A 24,714-nucleotide genomic window follows, 5' to 3' on the forward strand; every position below is an offset into this window, starting at 1 on the left:
AAGCACAATTGCCATTGCTTTTATTTGCTTGCCCTACGACAACCAGATGCTGCGTACGTTTGATAATGTAAGCCCCTGTCAGTGTTTCAAACACCTTTATTGCTTAACATAACCAAACCTAACCTTATCGGAAATGGTTCGTGGGGCTATCCGTTTATGGTTCGTGGGGCTATCCGTCAGCTACCCGTGCATAATGTACAATTTGCACAAGTGAAAAACACAATAGTAAGTATTTTTCGGTGAAGGATGTTGGAAACACTGCATGTCCACTATGGTAGTCAAGATTTACCCGCCATATTCTGTGTTATGGAAGAGAAAAAAGGAGTCAAAGAAATTACTCAATATGTGAAAAATTGTGTTTCTTTTCGTGTAAAAACAATAATGGCACCTTGAACTATGTTCCGCAATACACAATTGGTAAGTGCAAACCATGCGAAACACAAATTATCCGATTTTAATGTGTCTCCGATCTATGAAACTGGTACCCCACCTCGTATTTTGTATTTTTGGTGGCAAAGTCAACTTGATCATCCGAAGTGAGACACCTCTGTGTTTTACAATTTTATTTCCAGCAATGTCCTGTAAAATCCATCATCTCTAGTAGATGATTCAATGACACACAGTTGGACATTATTAATTTTTTGAATGCCAAAATCAGTATCCTTGAATTTCATATATAAGTAAGGATCAATATACTTTGATCTTCTTGCTGCAGAAACAGGTCGTGACACTTTAAGGATAGTCATATGAGGCACGAAGTCAAACTGACTTGTAATTTTGACACCATTACCTAAAGACATGAGCTTTGATTTTAAAGCAGCCACTAAGCCCCAGAAACTAGGTGATGGCAACACATTTGCATACAACACTCTCTGACCAAATGTGTCCAATCCTCTAATTTCAATGTTAGCTTCATCTTCAGACACTATTTTCTTCACTTCCTGTTCCATGTTCTTCACAGAACGATATGCTGCTTCTATTCCTGGACCTTCTAACCTAAGCATTGTCAGGGTAACATGCATCAAGCTTGGATTCATACAACAGTCTCCCAAAATTGGTTCCTGTGAACGAATATGTTCCTGAATTTTAATTGCAGTGTCCCTAATACTATCACTAGTGATTTTGATGGCCAAAAAATGTGTTGATCTGTCCTCTTCTGCAACAAAAATCTTTTGATTGGGAACACATACACCACCTGATGGAAGACTGATATCAACATCATCATCACTATCTGTATCGAAATCTTCATTGGCACTGTCTTCCCTGTCCCTGTCACTGTCTTCAGATACTACACTTGTTGCTCTCTGATGTGCTTTCAACTTCTCGTCAACGGAAGTCATAAAATCTGGAAATGTCTGTTCGCAACCTGTACTACCAAATACAATATCTAATTTGTCATTTCTGTCCCACACTTTTTCACCTCTGTACTTGAAAAACTGAATCCTATGTTGGGGAATAGCAAACGTTTCGAAATCCATTGCACCTAAATCTCCCCATGTAAATTCTGTAAAAGGCTTCTCGACAAGCCCTATAAACCTATCTTTATAACCTATTGTGAAGTACTCTTCAGGCAGGTTTTCGTCCCACAGAATACGGTTTATCACATCACGAGCTGTTTTCAATGATGGCTTCTCTTTTTTGCTGACGTCTAGTTCCTCACATGGCACAGTTTGTTTATGGGGCTTCATTTTATTTTCAGGAGTAGAAGCATTAACTGGATGCACGTTTTTACACTTGTCACCAAATCTGCATTTTCCAGCTAGAAAAAATGAACAAACTATCTTCTCTTCGGAACTCACTGCATCGATGTCTTCCTTTTCTTTAGCAATTTCCATTGCCGTGTCATCCTGGTGTACAGGCACGTCATTATTCGCTTCGCCCTCCATACTTTTGTTTTCGCTGATACAACTACAACTGTTTGTCACAAAACAACCACCTGTTTCAACACTCTGCGTACTGTCTGCGAGAGGTACCAGCAGTAGAGAGTACTCCTACACCTATTCTCTCTACAAGAAACAATTCACCTAATTTTATACTGCATATATTGCTCACTATTGCGCAACATAAACCGAAATCAGCGCAACCTTGCCTAAGGTGCAACCTGTGCAATAACACGTTCAATGTCAAGGTAATTTGCGTCATAATCGCTCGTTGCTAGGCAACCACGTATAACGCGCAACCCTTATCGCACTAAGCGCTACCATCCTTGCGTTCTGACGTCACCAGAAAAACTATCATTCTTAGGCTAAGTGCCTATGTTGTTAGGCTAGGCTTATTGCGTTAAGTTCTCTTAACATAAGTAATAAATTTGCAGTGTATTTATGGTAACGAAAACCTATCAACGTAAGCATTGACCATCTGACGTCAGAAGTTGGTAGCGCGTTGTGCAATAGTGTGTGGTGTGGTCAACAAACCTTAAAGGAATTATGGGAAGCTGATTGGACGTCACAGCTGACGTCGAATGTGTCTCTTTCCGCGCTTTCCAGATTCACCAGCGTGCATCAGACTTTTGCACCAAAATTGACGTCAATTTCGGTGAAATACGGAAAGCTTCATGCTGCAGCAAATGAAAGCTAGATTCAGAACCAAAACAAAACTTTACTGTCCATGTCCGATACCGGACGAATCGCGACTCTATAACCATTAATAAGGATGCTATTTGTACATCAAGAATGTACAAATTATTTTATTATAATTCACGGTTCTTTTTGTTATATTATCTTGAGTTTTGTTCGTAATTTTTGTAGTTATTATTATGTTTCTCAAGATGTGTTTTTTAAAGTATAAAATACGCTAAATATGGAATTTAAAAGGTTAGTTACGTTTGGTCTATTCGTACATCAACAAAGATGTCATGGTGAATGGCTAGATGAATAGGAATAGGTCTAGCGCGAAGAACGGGAAACAGGTAATGCGAATGTAGAGAAACGTAGCTGAGGTAAGATTACACAGATGGTATTTGCAGTGGTGGTTTTGAGCAATTATTGATTGAAGTTACTAAATATAATAGGCTATTCTAGTATTGTGAGTAGAATGAAGTTCGCGTTACGTAACGTAGACTGAAGCATTACGCACATGACTGATGCTCAAGCCGGAATTTCTTGTACGGAGGAATACATATGTACACTTATAAAGATGTTTTGTGGAACACGCAATGCTCGTGGTACAAGAACTGACTTAAAGAGTTACATGAGGGACCGTATAGGATTCGATTGGGAAAGTATCTGCATGTCTTTAGCTTTGCTTCGCATGAATTTAATCGTGGTTCTTGAATGTGATCTTCGCGAAACAAATAATCTGGAAACTTGATTTCATACTTTAAACAATAGGTTCATAAACTCTGCAAATTGTTGTTAAACACTGTAACCTTTACAAGACAGTGGAATACCTGAAAATCCAAAGTGGACAATTATTGTAGTCAAACCAAAACCTTCAGCAACAAGTTATTTTCCAATCCAACACTTCTAACTTAACGATGTACAATTACCAATACTTTTAAATCACATCATGTGCGTATTTGCAGGGGCGAATTGGGTCAAGTGGCACGTGATATTGATACGCACCTTTAGACTTGAGTGTAAATGTCCTAAGTATGCTAATTTCCCATAATCGGACTTCTCAAGTTTTGCTTAACACGGCAAAGAACCACAAATACTTAGATTACACTAACGTCTATACATGCAGAGAAAATATATGGGTAAATATGCGATATCGCCCAGACGGATTTCTTCAAATTTACAGAAGAAAGTACTTACTGAAGTGGGTACTATTATCGTATGAGGGAAACACCTACGAATCATATATTTCGGACTTCTTTACATTGCTAACGTGTTATTTTCGAATGCGGAACATTTCTTAAGGTGAAATAATGCATTTCTAACTAAGATAATGTCTATTTCTTCTATTTACAAGTAATTACTGTTACTTGTTGTTTCGAATCTGTAACACATTATGGCCATGATAGCGTACTGGTTTAGGGGGCGTTCCGAGAGTATTTTGTCGCTTTATGCAGTGTTGCAACCTCATTCACCGGAAAATATCTACTTTCGTGCCCGGATTTGAAATTATGCTAATACGTCGCAAACCATTGAGGTTAGCCCCACAAACCATTGACGTTAGCCCCAAAAACCATTCACGTTAGCCCCAAAAATCATTTTCTGTAAGGTTAGGTTAGGTTAGGTTAAGTTAGGGTAGGCAAGCATAGTTAAAAAAAAATAATTAAAAATACTCGCTAAAACACTGGCTACGGGGTTGCATTATCTTAACACACGGAACATTGCACTCTCATGCAGAAAGCAAATGGCGGGAGCAGAATCAGCGTGTCGGACAGAGATTTAGGCAGAAAACAACACGCATTCACATTAAAATGGATCAAATCTATATTCAGGAACTTCCACAATGCTAAAGAAAATGATTTCCGTAAGTACTTTCTCCTGTAAATTTGAAGGAATCCGTTTCCCTCATACGATAATGTTACCCTGAAATGAGTTTCTTTAGCATTCTGGACGTTCTTGGAGGTATTTTCTTTCACGGAAAGTAAAAACTTCATAGTTTAATGCTGCCGAACAAGAATTAATCACTTTTTACTTAAGAAATTGGCATTGTCTGCCACATTATGCCGTTGTTTCCAATGTGTGCGTGCAGATGGCGAGAGCGTTGAAAGTCACGCGATCTCTGCAGTGTTTTCAAACGTGCCTTCTTTTTACGAAAATTTCTATTTTTAACTATGTTAGCTGCACTTTCTTTTTTCGATGAATTTAGGTGTGAAATGAGTGCTAATAGAACCTAACCTAACCTTGAGTGAATGGTTTGTGGGGCTATCCGTGGATGTTTTTTGGGGCTAACGTCAATGGTTTGTGGGGCTACCCGTGGATGGTTTTTGGGGCTAACTTGCATGGTTTGTGGAAGTAAACATGAAAAAAAAAATCGAAATAGTATGTAATTTTCCGTCATGAAGGTTTGAAACACTGCTTGCGCACTGAAAATCGACAAAACACGAGCTGGCACGTCATGACGCGCGATGATCCATTACGAGTGCATGCCATATTGTCTATTACAGAAGCGGAACAAGTAAGACAAATAATCAATCGTAATATGAAAAGTTGTCACTATTTTATGGAAAAAGGCATAACTTCACCTTAAAGAATGTTCCGCAAGGCAAAATAGGTAAGTACCAGTGGTAAAATTAAGGAAATAATTGAGTGAAAGGTGTCCGGTTGTTATCACATATTTACCAATATATGTTTTTCACTATCACAAATACACCACAAATATTAACGTTATGCAACGTTAATTGCATAAAAAGAATGAAAAATACTTAATACTGTATATAACTTATAAATTGTTACATTCAATATTACAACCTTTTGCAATAAACCAATATCTTCATTTTCACATTTTGTTTTTTCATAACCCAATCTTCTAGCTTATCACATTTTTCTTAGAGGTTAACATAAAGGTTGGTCATCAACCACAAATGTTGAGAAATGCATCATACTGTCAGGATCAAATGTTCAGAAATGCATCATACTGTAAGGGTTATTGACAAGGCAGTTACATTGTATGCAGCCTGAAATTTATTTCAAGATAGGAAAGCCACAAATAATCTGAATATTTAGCTCCAAAGTGTGACCAGAGTATGTCCATATTCTTGTATCCTGCACTACTTTTAAAAAGTAGATTTGAAAAATAGTGGAACAAACTTGACACTTTCAGCCTTTCACGGGTTTTCCAAGCTTTGCCTGTACGATAAGCACAACAACAGAAGATATATATCCACCACTGCATTTGAAACCATGACATGGAAGCAGTGGCAATAGTGTCACTAGTTTAAGCCACAACTGGATCGATGATACTACATTGTTGTGGCCAGTTTTCAACAACAGGCACTCATAATAATGCTACATTATATGCACTAAAGTGTAACATCATGTGCAAGTTACATTTTCTGTTCTTTACAGCAGTTATGCTTTATACACAATACTAAAAACAAACTTATGACAAGTTACTCCCCACATGCAATTCACATTGTAGGGAGTTGGAAATTAGATCATAAATGGATAAAAAAAAGTAAAGTGCTCCCCTGTGCTTAGCACCATGCCATGAAGGCATATAGGGGTTGTGGGGGTAACGCCCCACACTTTCTTGATCCGGTCGTGAGTGGGGGTGATGTGATCAGCATTATGCCCCTGACCACCTTTACCCCCCAGGGTTTCCCCCAGGTACCCATGTCATTCAACGCTGGGTGTCTGCCGTGGCCACATAAATGGATGCCACATGAGATCACTAATTCCAACAGTAACGGTTCTGATTGTTTCTTAATTTTTTTTTCAAATTCTCCTAGCAGAAAGATTAATAATCTTAGAATTTTGGAATTTTAACCTTCCTTAAAGTAATAAGCACTGTTTGGATTCGAAGAAAAAGTTATTTATGTTGGAAAAAAACAACTTAAAAATTACCTCACACATGCATGTGCGCTTCCAATGGACAAGGTATTCTTCGTTGACAAGCGACAGTAAGTAACTTAGACTAGTGAGAATAATTGTAGATGTAAATCGAAACCTTAGTAAAATGAATTTAGGGAATTTATTTTAATGCTAAGGGAGCGAAACCTGACCTGCCTAACCTAACCATGAAAGCATACATTGTACAAAATCTTAACTAATCGGTGAAACTCCGCAGTATGTGTCAACAGACGCAAATTGAAATTGAAACATGTAAAAATTTCATTCGTAGTATGGTGAAATCACAATAAAACAAAAGGAACTTGGGCCATTACAACTTAAAATGTATCCCTTGTAAGCCAAAAACGACAACAGACATTCCTATGAAACACAATCTTCATTAACAATGTAAAATTTTCTCACATGTGTACAAAGGTCACCAGCACCATCGCAGGTCTGTTTGATCTCCACTACTGGTAAAAAATTGTTCACATTAAGACAAGAGGTGCTCTCTCAAAACCAGTGGCGGCTGCATAATACGTTCTACCGTGCTGTATCACGCTACTCAATTTACTAAAATGAAAAGAAAGAAAGGGACACATTTCATAGATTGAAGAAGTTTAATAAAACACTGCAGTGAAATGAAACTTCTCACGTTAAGAGGCTTAAAAATTTGCAGCGTGCTATTTATTTTCCTCACGCTCTTAACCTACAACGAATACCATGCTATTGGCTTCATAGCATGTTTTCGCCACCTCGCGGCATGCCGAATTTGGCCGAATACCCATCTGTTCTACGGGAGATGTAGGGTCGGAGCCAATCGGCTCGCGAAATTAGTCTGCTAGCATGCTACACAGATTCACAGCACAGTAAGTGTTGTCATCCCAGTATAAGAAGAAAGAAAGTTTGCAGGTAGCTTTACAGAATCAGACACGAATTTTTTTTCTTGCGGTTCACAGTCATGCACGTGGCATATGGAGCAGTCATTGTAAAGGACAGTTGTGCTCTGTTGTTCCAAGCAGTGGCGTACGAGAGGTTGGGGCTAGGAAATTGATGGGGGCTACATCCCATCTCCAAATTTTGAGTGTCAGACGAAAGCAGCAAAGAACTCTGAAACGAAAAAAAAAAGTGTTAAATTCAAACACCCCTTAAAATAATCTCAGATTACCATTTTTGTCTTTGAATAACTTAAAATGAAGGCTTAAATCGGTGATTGCAAAATATTTTATAGTTTATTCCGGCCGTACATAAAAAGCAGCTGTGTGATACTGATCTTTACAATTCCAGACCCCTCGGGGGGAAAAAACCTGCGTACGCTAGCAACTCCAAGTGAGTGTGTAAATGTGTATGTGTTTTGTGGGGGAGGGGGATAATTGTAAGTGCAAGAAACAACATCTACCTGTAGCACGCATCTGTAAAAAGTCACGAGCCGCCGCTGCTCAAAACATAGTGGTAGATTAAGAATAACTAGTAGAAGCACTAGATCATGGATAATATACAAATAACATTGCAAGTTGTTAATTCATATCTTGTGTTTGTGCGAATTACTCACAATTACAGAATAAGAAGTATTCCAAAAAAGTATTTAAAAAGAAAATGTTTAATAAAATACTATTAAACTTATTTTACTTATGATTAGTGAGTATGTAAAATTTCCAAACGATGTTTCAGGAATCAACTGTTCCCTTCATCAGGTTCCTTCTTGACTAGCGAGATCGCCTCATAGCCACGTCAAATTGAATTAAAAACAAGGATATATAGGATAAAAACAAGGATATAGGAATAACTATGGTACAAAAGGAATCGTGAAAGCCTGCCCAATCCTGTTAAATCTTCCATACCCACTACTATCCCTAGGTAAAACCACAAAAGTTAAAAAGACATTCTTAAAATGTCTGCAAGAAGGCAATCCGGAACCCTCACGGATGAAAGTGAATTGGCGTGCGTCTTTTAATTTTTCAAGTCGTAATGTTCTTTTAAGAATGTCTTCTTAAGTTTTGTGGTTTTACCTAGGGATAGTAGTGGGTATGGAAGTTTTAACAGGATTGGGCAGGGTTTCAGGATTCCTTTTGTACCATAGTTATTCCTATATCCTTTATACAGTAAGAATTTACAATATAGAGATATTGCATAATTAGTTTACTTGTTGTTATACTCACTAAATATGCAGTCGTACTTACGTATATGCACATAATATTTAGGGGTAACGTGTTTAAATTGCACATTGAGTTGTAGAACTTGTAAAATAACGTTGTTAATTATCGCGATGATTCCCCATAAAGAAACATAGGAACCATGTTTGTTGATGTGAAGAAATGATGAACAATGTCCGTTCCGCTGTCTAGAACGTTGTGACGCTGTTCAGATCTATTCTCTTTGGTTCACATCATTTCTCGTGGAAGAATGGCGGAGAGGAATGAAAAGATTGTTAATGTGCTACAGTTATATACGTGGAGTGTAGAAGATGATGGTTGTAGTTGGTTAACAAATTGATGGAATTTTGTGTTCTGCTGAAGGAGGGTAGTTACATGTGTCCACACAGGCAAGCTTTGAAATTGTACAGAAACCGTGCGCGAATGTGGATTTTAATTACAGGTAAGTTTGAAAACTGTGATTCAGTTCCTTTGATTAAAAATGTCTCTTAACCAGTTCCATGCTACAGAAGTGTAGAACCATGGCGATTGGCCCCACACACCATTCACAGGAAGGTTAGGCAGACATAGTTAAAATTTGGGGTCGTCGAACCATGCACACATAGGTGATGCACCATTGGCGAATACTCAATTCAATTCAATGGTCTTTATTCTTGGGCGAGGTTCAGCAAATGCTGATCTACCACCTAACCCGACAAAGAAAAATGTAGCAAAGTACCTAGGTACATTATTTTACATGAAGATTATAAGACACTACATAAGTAAAATAATATAAAAGAAACTATAAAGAAAAACTACTACTACACAAAGAAAATCACAAAAAAGAAAACAGATGACAAAATATATACAGTGCGTGTGTGCTAATAAATGAAAAGATAATAATATATATGTATTAACTTAGTTTCGGTCCAGTTTTTTCAATAATTCACAGGAAACAGTTTTTAATCATATGTGGTCTTACTTTGCTTCTGATCATCAATCAGTGAATCATATGCGGCCCTACGAAAGTGTGTGTAGTTCAGTTGCTTTATTTCGTTCGGGAGTGCATTCCAGATTTTAGGTGCCATGTAACTGAATGAAGATTGCGAGGTATATGGAGATTAGCGCCGCTTCTGGTGGAGTATGAGTGTGTTTCACTCCTGGCTTTAAGCTTTACACTCAGATAGTCCTGTATGTTTTTATTTATAACATTGCAATGCAGGCCATGTGCAGTTCTCTCCGTCTTACCATGTTGAGAATTTTGTGCTGATTAAGCACAGGTAGAACGTGTTCGTGATTTTTAAATCTGTAGACATACCTCATGCATGCATTTTGGACTTTTTGAATTTTGCCTGAGAGCCTTTTTGTGATTCTTGGCCCGTAAACAACATCGCAATAATCGAAACGAGGATATATTAAAGATTGGACCAAATTTAATTTAATTTTGGGTGAAAGAAAGTCAACAAGGGTGTAGAGGCTCTTTAGCACTGAATATCCTTTACCGCACTGTTTCAGTACATGTTCAGACCAGTCTAATTTTTGATCCATGGTCAAGCCCAAATTTCGTACTGTTTGTGAGAATTTTGCGTTCTTCGTTTCAATTAATATTTTGCATTTGCTGAGATTTATTTGTTTCACGAGATTATTGTTGCCGATAATAGTAAATGTAGATTTATTTAAATTTAGAACTAAGCCATTTGATTCACACCAGTTACTTATATTTTTCAAGTCCTGATTTAATACTGCAATCGCATTTTGTAAATTAAATATATCTGTCGATATATACAATTGCGTGTCATCGGCATAACAGTGCACATTACAATATTTCACTGACGTAATCAAGTCGGCAGCTGCTAACGTGAATAACAAAGGACCTAGGATTGAACCCTGAGGGACGCCAGCGTCCACTAGCAGAGGCGACGACAGTTTATCTGTTAATACACGCTGTTGCCTTCCACAGAGATACGTCTCGAACCATTTGAGTGTTATTGGAGAGAATTTGTAATATTGTAGCTTTGCAAGAAGTAGTTTACTGACGTCAAGTAAAACTAACATTGTTACATGGGATTTGTCCATTGCATGGAAAATATCGTCGGTCACTTTCAGGAGAACAGTTTGCGTGCTATAGTGAGGATGAAAACCGGATTGTTGTGGAGGAAGAATGTTATAGTCGCCAATGTACTTACGAACTTGATCGTTTACTATTTTCTCAATGATTTTTGAGAGTACCGGCAAAATACTAATGGGGCGAATGTCATTTACAGAGCTCGGGTTCTGTTTCTTAGGTATGGGAATGACCTTTGCCTCCTTCCAAGAATGCGGGAAACAGCCTGTGAGGAGGGAATAATTAATTATATGCGTTAATGGCGGAAGGATTTGGGGAAGTGAGAGTTTTATCATTTTTACAGATATGCCGTCAACTCCGGCCGCGTTTGATCGGATTTTGTACACGAATTTTCTGACAACGGATTCATCCACTTCACGAAAACTGAAATCAGCCGTACTCTCACTGAAACAGCCAGCGTAATAACGCTCACACTGCTGAGAAACTTTATCTTGGTTTATTTTCAAGTCGCGGCATACGTTCACAAAGTGATTATTTAGGACATTAGCATCATTTAATATCCCCACACACCATTCACAGTAAGGTTAGGTTAGTTGCAGTTGGGTTAGACAAACATAGTTAAAATTTGTGGTTGTAGTTCATACGCCTTGTTTATTTTGGCCATATGTAATATTTTATTTGTTTTCTGTTTGATTTATTTGTTAGTTTCAATACTGTTGTTTGTGTTGATTTAAATTTGTAATTTTTGCTGTATATTTGTTACATGCAATATCGGAAGCGGAAGTCATTTCTGGTTCATAAATATTTGTAGAACTGTCTAATCTTTTATTGATTTCGTTGCCGGGACAACAGTGCGTGAAAAGGAAAAAGTAAGTTGAGTTGCGCGAGATGATGTTAATCTTGTGAAAAACACTGTTATAAAGGAAAAGCCGCAGCTTAATTGTTTGTGAATATTGTTGTTATTTTGCAGTGATTGTTTAAAGGTAAAATGTATTATTAAATTTGTAAATGCAAGAAGCTATTTATTTTTCAAATAGTTACGTCCTGAGAATGCTCATTGTAGCATAACATTAAGGAAAGTCTCATAACTCTGCCGCACAAGAAGATTGTGTAGCTACCGTGATGTAGTGATCTAGTGGCGAACACCAGAATGGAACGTCACAGGTAAATTTGGCGAGCAACGTGAAGGCACCGATGATTTAAAAGGATAAATGTAACTGTAATATCCTGTATATATATATATAAAAAGTGTGTTTTGTGCACTGTGAAGTCATTAGGAGCGTTACAAAGGCTGATAACACAGAGACGTAAGTCATGTAATTTGCAGACATGTCAAGGTATGAGTACGAGAATTTTGAGAAGCAAGAGCAAGAAGAAAATGGATAAATTGAGTTGTTGTGATGATAAAGATAAGCCCTTGGACGAAATAGTTCAGTGCAGGAAATGCGAGGAGTATTTCCATTTAGGGTGTGCAAATTTGCCAATATCCAGAGAATTTCTTCCTGATTGTGACTTAGTTTGTAAAAATTGCAAATCGGATAGTGCTACTTTAAATATGGAGGTACTTTGTGGCTGGTTAAGGAGAATTGAAGAAGGAAGGAAAGAAGATAGGAATGAATTAAGGAAGGAAAGAAGATCAGAATGAAATGATAAAGAGGTTTGATTAATTGGAAGAAGAAAGGCTAGAAGATACGAATGAATTAAGGAAGATCCTTGAAGAAGGAAGGAAAGAAGATCAGAATGAAATTATAAAGAGGTTTGAGAAAATGGAAGAAGGAAGGCTAGAAGATAAGAATGAACTGAGGAAGATGATAGAAGAAGGGCGGAAAGGAAGAAATTAAATATCTGGGCCATATTATATCCGGAACATACATCAGAGTTGATCCTAAGAAGAACGAAGCCATTTTGAAATTTGCACGTCCCAGGAACAAGAAGGATTTGCAACAATTTATTGGGCTGATTAATTGGAGACGTCGTTTTGTAGAGAATTTGGCACAAAAATCTGCCCCTTTGAACAATTGTTGTCAAAGAATGTTAAATGGGAACGCAAGAGAAAACTGTTTCAGAAGATTGAAACAGGAACTAGTGCAACTGCCGGCGTTAGCGCAACCCGATTTTTCTAAGACGTTTTGTGTAATGTGTGATGCTTCTTCGTTAGGACTTGGATCAGTTTTATTTCAAGGAAACCACGAAACTCCAATAAAACTGACTTGAGATTCACGTTATTCAGTATGCCAGCAGAAAATTAAAGCCCCATGAGAAGCATTATACAGTGCAAGAACTAGTGTGTCTAGCTGTGTTATTTGCGATAGATCATTTTAAACTTTATCTGTATGGTCAGAAATTTTTCATCTATACTGATCATAAAAATCTAATATGGTTAGAAAATAGTCGCAACTGGAATGGCAGATTAATGCGATGGGCTCTGAAACTTCAACTATATAAATATGAGATCATTCATGTGGAAGGAAAGAGTAATAAGATTGCTGATGTACTAAGCTGTTATCCTGTGGCTGAAGGGTTTCTGGAGACAGAAGAAAACACTCCCACCATTCTAAAGGTGTGGTCAGCTAAGAAAACTCGTACTTAAACAGGAGATCTAACTGTGGAAGGAGTCCCACCGTTAAGATCTAATGTGTAAAGATATATCAGACAAGTTAAATAATGGAGATGAAGAGGCTAAATATTTTCTTATGAGGGAAGACCTTTTATTTAAGAATTCTAGAGGTAAAAAGAAATTCCATTGTATAGTGGTTCCGCAAATTTTAAAGGATAAAGTGTTGGAGGCTGAACATGATAACACTGGCCATTTTGGGTTTACAAAAACTTATCAGAGAGTAAGAAAAAGCACTTCTGGAAAAATATGAAGTCTGACATTTCACGATATATTCAATAGTGCTTAATATGTTCAAAGAACAAGCCCGATAAGCTTGGGATATGTAGAGAGAAATTTACCACGACCCAAAAGAAACCACACGAAGTTCTGTCTATAGACATCATTGCAAGGGAACCACCATCATTCTACTATATCCTGACCTTGATTGATGTAGGAGCCCGATACTTAACAGCCTATCCGTTACGAACAGCCACTACTAGTGAAATTATTAGGAAGTTAGAGCAGGGATACTTCACCCATTATCCGAAACCTAAGTATGTGCTGTTCGACAGGGGAAGCCAATTTATGGAAAACCACTCTGTTAGACCCATTAGGACCACTCCTTATCACCCAGCAAGCAATCTGATTGAGAGAAGCAATCAGGAGATTGTAAGACTTCTAAGGATGTTTTACAATCGGAAACATGATTCCTGGTGCAAACAAGTGAGGATTGTCTGTTGGCTCATCAATAATTCTATATCCGAGGCTACCGGTTATGTCCCAGTGGAGTTATTTTATAATCGACCTGTAGCAGCTAACTTACTGCAGGAATTAGACTGGCCTGAAGACAGTGAGTGGAAGACTCTGACCTGGGAAACCAAATTATTCATCGCACAAAGGCGAAACAACCAGCAGAAGAACAAAAAGAACCTATGGATCAATCCCCATTTGTACACACTAAAAGAAGGAGGCCTGGTTTTAAAAAGGAACCACAGATTAAGTTCAGCTAAAGATAAAGAAGTATCCAAGTTCTTTGAATACTTCGTTGGCCCGTATGTAGTCGAGAATGTTAAGCACAACACAGCTAACTTGCTGGATCCTTGGAAGGAAAAATTAATGGTAAGGGAAAATTTTTCCAACCTGAAAAAAATTAATTGTTCACCCGAAAGAACACAGGAATTATTGCTAATTTTCGTAGCAAAGAAAATTTCGTACATGAACATTACCTCAATTTTCTTTGTTTGTATGGGAGGAGAACTTGATACGCCTTGTTTATTTTGGCCATATGTAATATTTTATTTGTTTTCTGTTTGATTTATTTGTTAGTTTCAATACTGTTGTTTGTGTTGATTTAAATTTGTAATTTTTGCTGTATATTTGTTACACGCAATATCGGAAGCGAAAGTCATTTCCAGTTTATAAACATTTGTAGAACTGTCTAATCTTTTATTGATTCCGTTGCTAGGACAACAGTGCGTGAAAAGGAAAAAGTAAGTTGAGTTGCGTGAGATGATGTTAATTTTGTGAAAAACGCTGTTATAAAGGAAAAGCCGCAGCTTAATTGAAAGGTGATTGTGTTTGTGAATATTGTTGTTATTTTGCAGTGATTGCTTAAAGGTAAAATGTATTATTAAATTTGTAAAATGGCAAGAAGCTATTTATTTTTCAAATCGTTACGTCCTGAGAATGCTCATTGTAGCATAACATTAAGGAGTGTCTCACAACTCCGCCGTACAAGGAGATTGGGTAGCTACCGTGACGTAGTGATCCACTCGCGAACACCAGAAAGGAACGTCACATAGTACAGGTTAAGTCAAAATGATGGACCCGATTACAGAAATTTATTCTGTGAAATCTAATAAACATATGTTATTATGAGACATGTGCTTCGACAGGTTAACTTTCAAAGTTTAGTTTCCGTGCAGTGTTTACACTTTCTACCGCTAGGAGTCAGCAGTGAGCAGGAAAATGGCGTTGACTGGAGAACAGAGCAGAGATCTTTCCATGTGCTTGATTATCATGTGAACAAGTCTGTGATTAGTGTGTAATGGCATTTCCGTATCAAATATCGGAGAGAACCACCTATGGGGAAGGCCATTCGTAAGGGGTATGAACATTTCAGAGATTCGAGCTGCATCTGTAAACGAAAATCGACTGGCCGTCCATCGACTGGGGAAGAGACAGTGGAACGAGTGCACACATGTTTCGTGCGGAGTCCACGGAAGTCCACCTACCGGGCAGCGAGAGAACTTCAACTTCCACAGAAAACTGTCTGGCGGGTTCTGCGGAAACATTTACAAATGAAACCCTACCGCTTGCAACTAGTTCAAGCCTTAAAATACACTGATTATGCTTTGCGCACGTCCTTCTGTGCTGATTTCCTTACATTAATGGAAACGGATGGGTTCTCTGAGAGGTTAATTTACAGTGATGAAGCAACTTTTCACCTTTCAGGGAAAGTGAATAGGCACAACATGAGGATTTGGGGAACTGCTAACCCCCATGAATTTGTGGAACACGAACGCGATTCTCCCAAAGTGAATGCCTTTTGTGCCATTTCTCATGAACAGATTTATGTGCCCTTTTTCTTCCATGAACGTACTGTGACAGGACTTGTTTTCCTTGATATGCTGCAACTATGGTTCCTTCCACAGCTTGCAGAGGATAGCGCAGATTTCATTCTCCAATTGAAGGTGCCCCTGCGCATTACCATGCCAGCATTCGGGACTGTCTCAATGGGGCCATGGAACAACGTTGGATAGGCCGTTCATCTACGGAGGATCGACCTCTCCTTCATTGGCCACCTCGTTCCCAAGACTTGTCCCCATATGAATTCTTCATGGGGGGTTTTGTCAAGGATCATCTTTACGTACCACCACTTCCAACATTGGATGACCTGTTTGCCCACATCACAGCAGCCATTGCTGATATTGACTGCAACATGCTACACAAGGTTTGGCAGGAGATAGACTATCGGCTTGATGTGTGCCATGTTACGCGAGGTGCTCATATAGAACACTTGTGATTTGTTTGAAAAAAACTTTGACAGTTTATCTTTCTTAGCACATGTCTCACAATAACATTTGTTTATTATATTTCACAGAATAAATGTCTGAAATCGGGTCCATCATTTTGACTTACCCTGTATATCAGGGATATGTATATTTCGTTGTGAAACGATAGATCTTGCGATAAATAATGAGCAATTCTACATTGTTGGTTGAGATCATGGACCCCTTTATTTTCTGATTTCTAGATGTGACCCCCCAAATTTTAAGCTCAGATTTGTGGTTTTGAGGCCTAAATTAGTGAGTATGCGAAATATTAACAAAATTGGAGAATATCTCTATATTGCAAATTTGCTCCCTTTATACTTGTTTTTAATTCAATTTGGTGTGGCTATGAGGTGATCTTGCTTGTCAAGAAGGAACCTGATGAAGGAAACAATTGATTCCTGAAAGGTCGTTTGGAAATTTTACATAATCACTAATCGTAAGTAAAATAAGTTTAGTATTTTTTTTAAATATTTTCTTTTTAAATACTTTTTTTTTGGAATACTTATTATTCAACAAGTTGTTAATGTGTACAAATCTTGAACAGTGTCTTTCAAATGTTTGATGTTTTCATTTTGCAGATGTGTGTATGATAATACAATCAGGATGCCACGTAATGAAAAGGTGTGAAAGGTGTCTCACTTAGAGCTTCTCATTTAGGGCCATCTTATGCCATCTCAAGTTATTGTTGAAATTCCGAACATATATCAGTGTTGCATGTTGCATTATAGGTTTGCTAAAATCACAATAATCAGGACATTTTATGAAATACTGTGATATCTCTCTCTTTTTCCCTCTCCCATGAAGCAACACTATTTTGTGAAGAACAAAACATTTGTGGGAATGAATTTGGTAACTATGTGGATATACTCTACACATAAGTGCAATGCTAACATTGACACGTCGTATGGTGGATGTAGAAATGCTGTTGAGCAGTGCTCGAAAAATTTTCTTTAAAGCTAGGTGCCAACTCTGAAAATCAGGTGCCAGGAAACCACCTACTACCGATTGTGCATACTACCTAGTCTTACTATAAATACTGTCGCAAAGTTTTAAGCAAATTGACACAAAATGCTGAGAGATATTTTAATATCCTAATAACATTACTGAAATGGATGCATGACAAATCAACATTCATAATGGCTGCCCTTAGCCCGCACACATTCCATAAGTCTTGGCGGCCACGCATCAATTGAATTACGCAACACATCGACTGGGAAATGAGCAACTGCCTTCAAAAGAGACCGACCGCTTTAAACTTGCAATATTGGGATGTCTCTTCTTACAAGGCATCTCTTGAAGCTTGGACCACAATTTGTAGTCCAAAGGGTATAGGTCTGGACTTGCAGAAGGCCAATCTGACGTGGAACTGAAGTCTGGAACATTTGTTATGAGGGCACGCACCATTTCTGTGAAAAAGGGGTAAAAACATCAGCCAAAGTGTACCAGCAGACAGTGCTTGAGAGACTAGTCAAGAATGTCAACAACACTCTCTTCCATGGTCAGAACTGGAGCTTCTAGCAGGATTCAGCCCCAACATATGGGGCCCGAACAACACGCCAGTGGCTGGAGGCTAATGTACCAGACTTAATTTCCACTTTGGATTGGCTTTCTGCAATTCCGGACCTATACCCTTTGGACTACAAATTGTGGTCCAAGCTTCAGGAGATGGCTTGCAAGAAGAGTCATCCCAATATTGAAAATTTAAAGTGGTCTCTTCTGAAGACAGTTGCTCATTTTCCAGTCGATGTGTTGCGTAATTCAATTGATGCTTGGCCACAAAGACTTACGGAATGTGTGCGTGCTAAGCGAGGCCATTTTGAATAATGATTTGTGATTTTGATTTGTCATGCATCGATTTCAGTAATGTTATTAGGATATTACAATATCTCTCAGCATTTTGTGTCAATTTACTTAAAACTTTATGACAGTATTTATGGTAAGACTAGGTACAGTGTGTTTCAAAAGTCGCGCAACTCAAACTTCGAAAATGTATAATATGAAAACTGTAAGAGATATTTACACCTGGCTTTCTGCACTAAACTGATCATGTAGGCTATCGCTGGGCTAATAAATTTATGTTAGCATTTATCCAAATAAAAGCAATTACATTATTTGAAATAATCATTGTTAATTTGCTGAGAACATCTGAGAATTGATGTTCAACAATAAATACCAACTCTTTAACAATTTGTGGGATCATTTGTTGGTGTTTTACTTGTCGTGACACAGTTGCTTTGTGAGGTACAGCAGAAGCAGAGTATTTTTCTTTGAAAACTTCTTGCACATGACTAAGAATGAGTAGTAAAATACTCTTCAGCAACGCACACGCGATGCTCCAATGTATATGCCATGCTGAATCAATAAAAAAAACAGGCATAGTAGCGGCGAAGGTGAGCGTAGAGAATTCATCATAATCAGGGGCAGTCTAGGCATCAGTCATCTAATTATGATCCTTCGATAATTTCTTAGATATTTTTCTCACTCAAATGTGCATATCTTGAAAAATTTTAACGCTGCCTTGCACCAGTTATTAATTTATCTAATTTTCTGTATGGTGTAAACTGATAATTTTATGCAGTGAAAAATATCTCAATGGATGGGGCTTTATAATGCAGAAAACACAGTGTAAATAACTCTTAGGGTTGTTATGATATACATTTTCAAAGTTTGGGTTGTATGCCTTTTGAAACATTCTGTATAAGAAGCTGAGCATCACGGTATTCGAAACATCGTTAAATCATTTGAGAAAGAAGGGAATGGGGGACAAAGAGTAAGAAATTGTTACCGATTCTATGGAATATTTACAACGTTGATTAAAAGGATTTTTGTTGTAATGGCAGTTTCAGTTTATGAAACACACTTGATTGATCAGGAAACTTCTCATGTATCCCTAGAAGAAGTTTCTTTGCATATAATACTACAATAGAACAATTCATCCATAGAATGAACCCCACAAATGTACACTGTGCGAGTATGTTAGTACAGAACAGTTTGTTGGTATTGCTTAATTTATGCATGCTATTCAGTAGTTCTCATATTTTCATGCATGTTGCTTCAGTCATTAGGTTTTGTAAATATAGAATTTTGAGCAGGTGCAGTCTCCTTCACAAAAGTTCTGGGTTCAATTCCTAGGCAGGGATTTCATTTTTTTTTATAGGGGTATGCCTAGTTTCACTTTTGTGATGCTACAAGTTTTTAATAAATGATCTAAAGACATACTGTTTGTTTAGTAATGAACGGTAACTCAAAAATTCTGTTTTATTTAGTAATGAACGGTAACTCAAAAACTGTTTTCTTTACAGGTATGATCAAAACACTTGTTGGCAACACTAGATGGTGAAGAAGTACCAAAGGGAGCATCGTGTGTTCATTGTGGAAAAGTATTTGGAGACTAAATCACAAATCTTCGTGCAAAGGGAGCATTCTCACTAGAAGAATAATTTCTGCTCGTGAAAAAAATCCATGAAATGGGAAGCTTGAATGATCAGTAGAAAGGAAACACGGGTGTACCAGGAACCATGGTGATGGATGAAAATGTGGAGTGAGACAGTGTGGGGTACAGAACCATAAAAGATCTACTCCATGGCGATTCATGCAGCTAGGCATTTCTGTAAGATCGTTACAAAGAATACTTCGATAGGAACTGCATCTGTTCCAGTGTAAAATTGAGATCCTCCAACAGCTGTCTAACACGGACATACAAAAACATCTCCAACTGTGAAAATGTACTCGAAATGACTGGCAGATGGCAGGTTGACTTTATAAAAGTAAACATTTTATTCTGACTAGTATCATGTGTACGTTGATGGAAACCTTTCTCTGAATTCCCTTTGCACAAAGATTGGTGATTTATTCTCCAAATACTTTTCCACAATGAACACGATGCTACCTTTTGTACTTGGTTGCCATCTTGAATTGATGTGTTGCCAACAAGTGTTTTCGAGCTTATCTGCAAAGAAAGGAAAAAAACCTTTTAGAGTGCATGTTTAAGAACAAACTAACTCTCTAACATTCTTAAACCCAAAGGTTTATGGCTGTGGCAACACAAGGCTTCCATCTGACAATTCAATCTTTTCCATCCTTACCAATTTCCTTTAGGTCCATCTCAACGTTATCCCTCCATCTTCGTCTTGGCCATCTTTCAGGTTTCCCAACAAGAATCTCCTCTCATTCGTGCCACATGGCCTGCCCATCTAAGTTGTCTTGATTTAATGATTCTAATAATATGTGGACATGAATACATATATTATGCAGTTCTAAATTATGTAACCTTTTCCACTCACCTGTCTCCTCATTCCTTTTAGGCCCAAATATTTTTCGAAGGATTTTATTTTCAAATATTCTTAATTCATGTTCCTCTTTTAATGTAATGGGCCAAGTTTGTCTTTAATAACATTTACTAAAAATGTGTAGCATCCCAAAGGTATTTACCTCATTTTGCCCCACCCTGTAGAAATATATAGTTTCACCAGCTAATCTATTTTCTGAAGGTCACGACCTCTGATTCTTATAGAAAACACTAACAGGATCCACCATAAAGTATAGGGTGATGGAAAAATCTGAGGATGGTTGTGGTTATTAGATGATGATTATTGGGGAGCCATTGAACATAACCGTCTGATCTACTCACCTTAGAAATTATATTTTTGTAGGAAGGATCATGAACTCTGCTGCCCAGTCTAACACCCACACAGTGACTAAACACGTGACCTAGTGATTAATAATAACAATAATTTAATGCAACAATTGAATTGAGTGTCAATGAACTCTACTTAAAAATTTTTGTTTTTAATTTAATTTAAAACAACAAATTAATTGAATTTCCATGAATTCTATGTAACATGAGATTTTTGTTTTTGAAGAAGATATGTTGTGATAAGATATATCTTTTTGATATTGTGACATACGCTATAGAATACCCTAGCTATAATAGTGCTTTGAACATAAGCCATTTAAGATTTACAACTTATATAAATATGTTGTGTACATGACCAGGGTAAGAGTTTCCAGAGCAGAAGTTCTTTTTTAAACAGGAAATGTGTGCGTAATCATTTAAACATATGTTTGCACAAATAAATAATGCCGTAATACAGTAATTTTTGAGAGTTACATACTCATATCCTCAGAACACTATAAACATTGTACATTAAATTGTAAAGAAGCTTTATATTTCGTAAGTTTCTCAGTTCTGTAGCTAATATTTGTACAACATTTGCACCAAATTCCAGTACATGCTGGGAATAACATTTTATAGCTATTAAATGCTCCATTCATTGGATACTATGATATTTTCAAAAATTGTATTTTAATAAGCAACAAATGTTGGAAAAGCAACTTGCTATTATTCCAAGAAATACATTCATCAATCTTGTTACGTATCAGTAGAGACACACAATTCTGGTAAACAAAAAAAGCAAATTTTCGATATATATATAAAATTTGTTATAAAAATCTGATCAAAAATGGCATATACGAGGCGTATTCAGAAAGTAAGTACCGAAAGGGTGTAAAAAATAAAGTTAAATAGCCTCCCCGATGGTGCAGTGGTAGCATCGTTGCCTTGTAATCAAGGGGTCCCGGGTTCGATACCCGGTGGAGGCACAAGTGGTTCGGATCCCACTTTAAACTGTAGGTCCAGTCCCAATTAGCCTTACTGTGCATAAAGTGGACTTAAAACAACAAATCAAATCAAATATAGTTTCGTACCTTTTTTTTTATTTGCATTGCAGACCTTAAACTACTTTTCTATGTAGTTTCCACCATTGTTCAAGCATTTGTCGTAGCGTGGCACTAGTTTTTGTATCCCATCATCATAGAATGTTCCCGCCTGTGACGAAAGCCATCCATGCACTGCTGCTTCGACGTCGTCATCCTCGTCGAAATGATGACCAGCAAGAAAGTTCTTCTACAGATGAAGAAAGAGATGGTAGTCACATGGTGCCAAGTCAGGGCTGTTGACGGATGAACAAATTGTTCCCAGCCGAATAACATGATGAAATTTTGAGTTTGTTGGGCCGTATGCGGACGAGCATTGTCGTGAAGCAACACAATGCCTTCGCTAAGCATTCCACGTCATTTGTTTTGACGCAGCCAGATTAATGTGTCACAGCAGGCATCTTTGTTGGTGATCTGTCCTCTAGGCAAGAATTCAACCATTCTTGCATTGAGAAAACAAATCACTGACCGGACTTGACATTCGGCAGGCCGATTGATTTTCTTGAACGTTTCAAACCCTCAGAAAACTACGAAGAAAAAGCATGACCAGCACACATGCCTGTGGCTAACTTAACGTATGAAGGACGTTAGCGAGAACTCACACGGTCGCGACTGCATCGCTACAGCAGCAATATTTGCAAACGGTACTTACTTTACAAATAAGCCTCGTAAAATGCCATTTTGGTTTTAAAATTGTGAATATAATCCTAAATTTGAGTTAAAAACTGCACTTATTACACAAAATAAACATATCCCTTCTAATAGCACATTTATGTAGTTACCAGAGCATTAAGTTCAATCCTGTATAAAGGGGCCCAATTGTGCTTCTCAAATATTTACAGCAGAATTAATCAACTTTCCATGAATTGCATAACTTGCAGGATAATTCAAACTTCAGAAAGTGTCGTGTCTGTAAATAAAATCTAAATTTCGTTTTTAAGTCTTATTTCTCATTTTGCAGTTCATTTCGTGACAAAAGAGGGTAGGAAAATGCACATCACACCTTTCAGAAATATGAAAAATGAACATTATTTCACATTTCGTGTTTTTGTCAAAAACTAAATATGCTTGCCTCTATGTATCAGGTCTTAGGTGTTGACTTTTCTTGTGCAGTGTTTTTGCAGCATGGATAGTTGTTAGTGGTGAAATTGTTGTAGTTATTTAAATTCCAAAATAGTTTTTGTCTGTTATTGACTTTCAGTTGTTGATATTCATGTGCACGGCATTGAAACTTTCTTTACAGACAATTGTTGCATGATTCCTGTAGAAGTGAGTGTGTAACAAATAGTTTATGCATTCCTACATTATATCACCAGTATATCCTATGAAACCCTTGGGCAGCATGTATGTTAGCTCCTGGTTTGATTGTAGACTGAGAACTATTTTGTGTAATGATTATGATTGAATTATCAAGGAATGACCACTTGGTTTATCCTTCTATTCTTGCATCTTTATTATCGTGATTGATTCAAATAATTAGAAAGTCAACAGAAACATAGCACATCAAGAAATAGAAAAAATAGAGTAACTGTCAGGAGCCTTGTTTAGTGTTTTGATTTTCGTGTTTGTCACTAGCTAACACAGCTAATAATGAAAATACAAATACAGCTTCACCACCAAAGGTTTGAGTCCTGGACTGAGCATTTCTTTTTAAGTGTCTCTTTATAATCATTATTACAATTTTCCAAAACAGGCAGAAAAGCTATGTAATTTAAAAAAAAAATAGAAAATACAATAAATAGCTGGTAGTAGAGTTTAGTGAGTACATCAGTTTATTGTGCATGTGGGGCATTCCATGAAGAGTGGTCCTACTAATGTACATACCACTCTGGAATGTTTAAATTTTTGTGAATGCATATAATTTGCACATTTCACCAATCAAAATTATTACCATTTGTAGTCTGCATACTTCACAGGCAAATTAAGTCAATCTTTGCTACAGTTTTAAAGCATCACACATGTAACACATTTTCGTTTATACGTTTCATGCATTCAGGCTATCTTGTCATACTCATTTTTTTTTCATTTCTTAGCAGACACCACAAGTACTACATAATTATATGAAATCACTTCATTATGAATTTTATAATTCAATTGCATGCCTAAAACCTTACATTTTATGTGTGAATGTCACACATGTAACGCTGGAATATTCCATCTTTGTATCACCATTAACCTAAACTATGCATATATATACCAAAGCTATATTCCTACACAGATAATGCAGCCCAGCAATTTCTTGCATCATGTATTAGAAAAACATTTTCCATAATTCCCTGCATCATCCAGCAAGTGGATTAAAGTAGCTTTAATGTGATACTATGCAAGTTTCAGCACTTGAATCGTCATGTATGACAATAAGTGACATCATGTTTTGACCACAATATCTAAGATATTACACATACATGTCATTAGAGTGACTAAAATCACAAGCAAGTTCTCATATACTTTATGGAATTAAAGGACTTTATTCAAACCAATAAAACTGATGCACAGAATAAACTTAATTTATCATCGAGTCTGGAAACAAGGTCACCTTAAACTTTAGCTACTTGTTTTGTACATTTTCAAAAGCACAAGACACATGCAATGTTATAGATTGTAGTCCAGTTTTTAAGTACCTTATAGTGATAGACGTGATTCAAGACAAGCACTGACAACATTGTGCTAATTTTTAAATGAGCTATTTTTCCACTGTATCATGAAC

At 37.2% G+C, this 24,714-nt stretch overlaps 2 protein-coding genes across 5 annotated transcripts in view; one reads left to right on the forward strand and one right to left on the reverse strand.

The window, feature by feature from the left end:
- Window positions 1-554: 554 nt before the first annotated feature.
- LOC145986950 (leukocyte receptor cluster member 9-like) lies at window positions 555-1,886 on the reverse strand. The gene has a single exon (XM_083121415.1). It carries the CDS (start codon window positions 1,884-1,886, stop codon window positions 555-557), a length of 1,332 nt encoding a protein of 443 aa, XP_082977541.1.
- A 918-nt stretch (window positions 1,887-2,804) lies between these two features.
- Window positions 2,805-24,714, forward strand: part of Marf (Mitochondrial assembly regulatory factor) — a 60,698-nt gene continuing 38,788 nt past the window's right edge. For 2 of the 4 annotated variants that reach the window (XM_083120561.1, XM_083120564.1), the window contains exon 1: window positions 2,805-2,908. The gene's annotated coding sequence lies outside the window, so the exon portion shown is untranslated. Of the gene's footprint in view, window positions 2,939-16,870; window positions 16,914-24,714 lie in introns of those variants that run through there. The other 2 variants (XM_083120562.1, XM_083120563.1) reach the window with 2 other exon arrangements.

This window comes from Lepisma saccharinum, chromosome 4, assembly GCF_977018435.1.
Source record: "Lepisma saccharinum chromosome 4, izLepSacc3.1, whole genome shotgun sequence".
NCBI lineage: Eukaryota > Metazoa > Arthropoda > Insecta > Zygentoma > Lepismatidae > Lepisma > Lepisma saccharinum.